The sequence below is a fragment of the Dipodomys ordii genome, unplaced genomic scaffold (assembly GCF_000151885.1).
Source record: "Dipodomys ordii isolate 6190 unplaced genomic scaffold, Dord_2.0 Scaffold13, whole genome shotgun sequence".
NCBI classification, from domain to species: domain Eukaryota; kingdom Metazoa; phylum Chordata; class Mammalia; order Rodentia; family Heteromyidae; genus Dipodomys; species Dipodomys ordii.
The window spans coordinates 296,088-302,637 of NW_012267229.1; the positions used below are offsets into that span (position 1 = coordinate 296,088).

General features: G+C 41.6%; 1 protein-coding gene across 1 annotated transcript in view; it reads right to left on the reverse strand.

Moving 5' to 3' along the window:
• Snrpb2 (small nuclear ribonucleoprotein polypeptide B) overlaps positions 1-1,902 on the reverse strand; it is a 27,749-nt gene extending 25,847 nt beyond the window's left edge. The window contains exons 1-2 of the mRNA XM_013011046.1: positions 1,774-1,902; positions 297-397 (exon numbers count right to left, since the gene is read on the reverse strand). Of these exons, the coding sequence (XP_012866500.1) occupies positions 297-360 (64 nt within the window). The 5' untranslated portion in view covers positions 361-397; positions 1,774-1,902. The remainder of the gene's footprint in view (positions 1-296; positions 398-1,773) is intronic.
• Between the last annotated feature and the right edge of the window lie 4,648 nt (positions 1,903-6,550).

Sequence of the window (6,550 nt, forward strand, 5' to 3'; positions counted from 1 at the left end):
GAAGGGATGGGAAGGGTAAACAAAGGAGGAGGCTGCAATGCTTGGTAAGAAATGTACGCATTATCCTGCCCATGCAATTGTAACCCCTCTGTACAGTTTGTTCACAAATAAAATAAAATAAAATTAAAAAAAAAAAAGAATGAGAACAGAATCAGTCAGTCTCTACTTATTCTTACTTTTAAAAAGATTTAAAATTCCTATAGGAAATGGGATAAATCATTATTTCAGGTGCTAAAGAGAAGATGAGCAGTTCAGTGGCAGTATAATTCTTAAGACAGTAACGAAGAAGCATGTACCTTCTTTTTTAATTTTGTCATTCATATTGTTGATATAAATTGTATGATTTGGTCTGATATCCATGTTTGGGTCAAATTCTTTAACTCTCCTAAAGAAACAACTAAAAAATAGAAATCTGTTATGAAGAGGTAGAATTAAAACAAACTGGAGTAAGGCATAAAGATATGAGATAAAACGTTAATTTTTCAACTATCTTTTAATCTCAAATGTCAGAAGAAATCAGTTGGCAGTACCTGTTGCTCCTCCCCAGCACATACCAGCCCTCCTTTCAAGACAAAAGGAGAATAATTTTTAGTCTCAAAACTTGGTAGAACACCAGTGCATAGACAGATTTTTTTTTCAGTTATACTATTTGGTTCAAGATAATACATTTTTCTTCCCTTCCACTACAGCAATTGTATACTGTCTTTCCATCTGCCCAATGAAGTAACTTTTCTTTTTCACTGAAACTACTTAAAATGTAGAAAGGAAGACAAAAGAAAAAGAAATTGGCAAATATAAATCCATTAAAAATAATTAAACTGGAGTATTAATGAAGTTTGCCATATACTTTATAGGTTCGCTAACAAAGCACTTTCATATCTCTATTTTAATTTATATCAGTTTGAGCTCAGACTCTAGTACCCTCTGATCTGAATTTAAACTGCTTGCTAGATGCTAGTTCCTTCATCTCTTAGGGCCAGATCTATAAAATGAAGACAGTAAGAGCACCTATCCAACAGAACACCTGAGACTAAACGAGACACACATTTCGCACATCTTGTACCATCAATAAACTCCTAAAGTGACTGCTGTTAGTAGTTATTGCAAGTTGAGAAGCCATGGTCACCCAGCTAACAGGCACCAAGCCTTGGAATTGAGCTCTTCCCTCTTCTCCCGTACTTTTCCATCACACCTGCGGTGCTATTTCATATGGATGTCCTCTATCGTTTCATATGTGTATTTTACAGTCCCATTTGCACAGATCTTAGCTGCAGATCGGCGCAGCACAGAGACTGCATGAACAGCACCGGGTGATAGGGGGAAGGAGTCCGGCCGAGCCGGCCCGGGCGCGGGTAATACACTAAGGGAAACGCTTTCCCAAAGGGAGGGGGGCTGGGGCCGCCAAACCGACCCCTGGAAGGGACGGGACAGGGTCCAGCCGCAGTCGGGGGGACCGGACAGAGCTGAGTCTCTTGCAGGATCCCCATGTGCGGCTTGATGGGGGGGGCTGATTTGAGAAGGGGGGTGCCCCACAGTGCTCTCCCCCCCCCCAATCCATGCGGGATGGAAGACACTCGGAAGCACGAGCCCCGGCGCACAAGCAAGCTTCCTGCCTCTCCGGACACCGGCACAGCTACACCCAGGGCGACTGGGAAACCGGACCGAACCGCCGGGGGGATGGGGGGATGGGGGGGGTCTACACCCGCGGCCTAGCCAGGCCGTCAGGCCTCCAGCCCGGCGCGGTCCCCAAGTCCATTCTGCGACCCGACCTACCTTTGCGACTCGTCTGCTCAGGTGTAACAGGGAGGGAGGCGTTATTCGAAGCGTGGAAAACCGCCAAGAAACGCTCCACGCCACCAGCGGCGGGCGTCCTCCCCGCACGGAAAACGGGACGGAAGTGGAGCCCGGCACCGGAAGCACGTTCTAGGCTCCTCAATCGATCGCCCGCAAATCGAGGAGCCGAGCACCGAGTCGATCGATGTCGCTTGGCCGCGGTTCAGCATCTCTCTTTGCGCATGCGCACACCTGGAGACCGGCTATTGAAGAAAGGAGAGGTGGAATGGTATGGGTTCTGGCGAGGATGCTGGGGACGGACATGCTTTGAAGAAAAAGAGAGGGAAACTATTTCCCTTAACACGACTTTAGGAAGTTTATGTGCTGGAAGAGTGGCTTAAGTGACACTGCACTTACCAACAAGTGCGAAGGCCTGGATTCAAACCCACCGCCTCAAAACACAGTCTACTCCGTTTTCCCAAGTCCTGTCCAACTTCCTAGGCAATTTTTTCCCCTCGTGCTAATATCCTCTCCCTACCCCAGATATCTACAGCTCCGTTTCAGGGCTCTCCTCCAGCACTCTACTCTCTCCCCACAGATTGCTTAGATTGTTCTAGCGTAATTTAAGGAGTTAGTGTTTATATTAAATGAGTGGGAATTGCAAACAATGTGTGTATTCATTCATTCAGCCATTCAACAAATGGGTGTAAAGCATCACCTAGCATAGGAAATGGTTGTTAAGAAGCAAAAGAATCTAATCGTATATCCCCCGTTAGCTAATGTCTCTGACCCTTGCTTTCCTCATTTGCAAAAATAGATATCTTAACTAGTACCTCCTCCTAGTTATTGTGAGGATTAAATGAGCTAACTGTAAAGGAATTCATACACTGCCAGACAAGAAAATAAATGGTTCATAAATGCTATTTCTAAAGACAATCTGTAACTTGGATATATGGATGAAATGGTGTAGGGACTAAATGGGGCTTGATTTATCAGCTGGAGATATTTGTATTAAACGATAACGCAAACCAGGCTCCAATGGCCAATGCCTGTTATTCTAGCTACTTAGGAGACTGAGATCTGAGGATCACTGTTCAAAGCCAGCCCTGTCAGGAAAGTCTGTGAGATTGTTATCTCCAATAAACTACTCAGAAAAAGCCAGAAATGGCACTGTGGCTCACATGATAGAACACGAGCTTTGCGCACACAAAAAAAAGGCCCTAAACAGAGCCCAAGCCCTGCATTTAAGATTATCTAAAGCTGCACCTGGAAAATTATGTTCCTTCAGGGTAAGAAATTTTGTCTGCTTCGTCCACAGAAGTGTCTTCTTTTATTAGACAACTGACATATTCAATAAATATGTACTTAATGAATGAATGAAGCACCAGTGGAAGCAAATATGATCTGGAGATTTACTCAGTGGCAGAGCACTTGCCTGGCAAAAGCAAGGACCTAAGTTTGGTCTTCAGCTCCACAAAAAAAGAAGAGGAAGAAGAAGGAGGAGGAGAAGGAGGAGAAGAAGGAGGAGGAGGAGGAGGTGGAGGAGGAGGAGAGGGGGAGGAAGAGGAAGAGGAGGGGAGGAGGGGGAGGAAGAAAAAGGAGAAGGAGCACATATTATAAGAAATAATTCTAATCAATCATGGAAAATCATTATTTTTGTACATATAAAAATTGGTAGAAATGTAGTGTCTCAGTTGAAGAATCATGAATGTACCCTTAACAAATTAAAAGAGAACATAAAATAATTTCTACATAACAAAGGATAGTCTATCCTACCCATTAATGTATATGACAGAGAAGTTAATTAATTTTGTTTGATGCGAATGAGAATGGCTGAAATATCTTTCTGGGAATAAGCTACAATCTGACTGGGTTATATATGGATCTGGCCAAGAGCCCACAACTACTAAATGAGGATAAGATAATAAACCTGCAATGAGACTCCACCTGGGAAGAAAATGCCAGAGCAACTGAAGAAGCCTAACGATAGACATGTTTCATTAACTATATTATAGCTACTTCACATTACATTATGAGAAGGCAATCGTCTAATGACAGCTTAGTAGCAATGAACTGCACATTCTTATCCAGATTCCTCTAAAAAGAGCCAGTGTATTTTCTTGTCCTTGGGCAGGCACTCTGGGCCTTGCCGAATTAGTCCTCTATGGTTTCCTGGATGGTTTTGAGAAACTGGTCATTGAAATCAGTGCTGGTAGAGAATGAAAAGGACAGGGGAGGCTTTTCTGGTCTCATGAAAAGCCTTTTATATCCTGAATATAAACCTATACACTGTTAGGAACATTGAGGCTTTCAAGTTCTGATTAAATACCATTTCTCCAGAACCACGTCTTCTAGAACCATTATCCTTTTGCTGGCCAAACTGGAAATCAGACAGCAAAAACTCATTTTAAAAAATGATAGAAGAGTGAATATGTTTCTCTGGAGTTTTGCTCAGTGTAGCCTCATATTTTAGATGGCAGGATTTACTTTCCTGTGAAACAGGTGTTTTTTTTTTATTAAACTAAACCCAGAGGCAGTTCTAAAACCACTGTATCTAAGCTTCATGTACCTACTGATTATAAAATTTGCTTATTTCAGGGCCAGCAGAAAAATTACTCAAGCAGTTGGGAATAAAACTGTTTCATGATGCCTAAATTACAATGATGATAACTTAGTTGTCTCTTAGAGATTCTGAATACACATATATTTCCCTACCCTATATATACATGTTTTATGTTTCTCATTATATTTTTTTTCAGTAACTTGCTGCAGTTGTGCTGAGAAGAGAACACGCTTAAAGGAAAATAGCTCATAAAGCTACGGTGGCTATATTTTGTCATGTTTGTTAGATGGAGCCACGAAATGTATGGCAATTTGTTTGTGTCTTCTTTCTTTCCCCAGGTGGTGATCACATTAAGAAATTTATGTAGAGTAAAATTATTTTCACAACAAGTATTAAACAATTCTAAGCATTATCATTGGAGCACCAAATCAGGCTTACATTTTCCCATCTGGCTGGAATTATGTTAGCTAAAAAACAAAACGAAATGAAAAAAACAACTCCTCCCCCCATTTTGTGCAATTAATTCCCTTTCATTTCTCTTCTCTTTTACTACATTATTCTTTATGGATACATGCTTTTTTTAAAGACAGAGAAGAAAAAAATGAGAAATGACTATCACCTCAGATGCATACTGCTGTGTTAATGTTAATTATAGAATATATTCATGTATACCAAAGCAATATGCCAAATGGGTAGAATCTGAGACAGGCTATCACAATGTAGGAATTCCATAAAGTTTGGAAATAGTAATTTTCCTTTGAGGATCTGCTAACAGACCCAAAAATTATGAGGGAGAGGGCTGGGAAGGTGGTTCAGTGGCAGAGCGCTTGCCTTGCATGCATGAGGTCCTGGGTTCGATTCCTCAGCACCACATAAGCAAAAAGAAAAAAAGCCGGAAGTGGTGCTGTGGCTCAAGTGGTAGAGCGCTAGCCTTGAGCTGAAGAGTTGAGGGACAGCGCCCAAGCCCAGAGTTCAGGCCCTACGACTGGACGCCCCTAAAAAATATTATGAGGGAGAAATTTGAGCTCCATACTGTAGAATATCATATGCGTACAATTCATATTCAGTGTACTATATTATCTGACCTCTTTGGAAAGCAAGCAAAGTAATATCACACAACTGTCATCCCCCTGGAGACTACAAAAATAAGATTCCAGCCCCAGGAGACCTTCCTAACAAGCAAAATATTATGCAGATAAAAATCTGAAGCACAGCAAGTTTTACTTCTCTTATTATTCACTACTGTACTTTTTCTTATTCTTAAGCTCTAGGCCTAATTGAAAACCTAATTTAAAACACACACACACACACACATCTATTGAGCCCCAGTAGTGTAATACCAAACATGAAACATTACTGCATGGGCATACAACAGATACCCACATTCAGTGCTTCCCAAGCTAAGGTATATGAAGTTCACCTATAGATTTTGGTAAGATTGATTTTTCTCTAGTAGCACTGGGATAGGTTTTGAGAAGTTGTACTGATAGCGAGCTCCCACGTGATGCTACTGGTCCTACACTACATTTTGGGTACCAAAAATGTAAATATTTCCTCTCTGAGAATGTCGGTAGATATCTTTGTTTTCCATGATAAGTCTAGAGCCGTGGCGATATCAAATAATATCATAAACAGAACAATGTCTTGACAAAACACCTAACATTAGTTACTTGATAAAAAAAATAGAAATTGAAGCTAGAATTGCAGGCTTATGCCTGTAATTCTAGTGATGTGGGAGGCTGAGATCTGTATGATTGTGTTTCAAGGCCAATGTAAGCAATGTTTTTTTCAGAACCTATCTCAGTTAATAAAAAAAAAAACTGAGTATTGTGGCAAGTGTTTGCCATCACACCTGTGAAGGAAGTTATGGATAGAAAGACCATACTTCAAGCCCACTTGGGGAAAAAGTGAGACCCTTCAGGCACATGAAGGCCTGAAGGCCCTGAGTTCAGATCACAGTATTGTTGAAGGAAGAAAGCAAAGAAGGAAGGAAGGAAGGAAGGAAGGGAGGAAGGAAGGAAGGAAGGAAGGAAGGAAGGAAGGAAGGAAGGAAGGGAGGGAGGGGAGAAAAAGAAAAGAAAGAAAGAAAGAAAGAAACAAGGAAGGAAAAAGAAGGAAGTGCGGCGAACGCCTTCTCGGCCAGCGAGGAAGAACGACCACCACACCAGGAGTCTTCTCAGATCACGCTTTATTGGAGAGCCTTTGAATTGATGG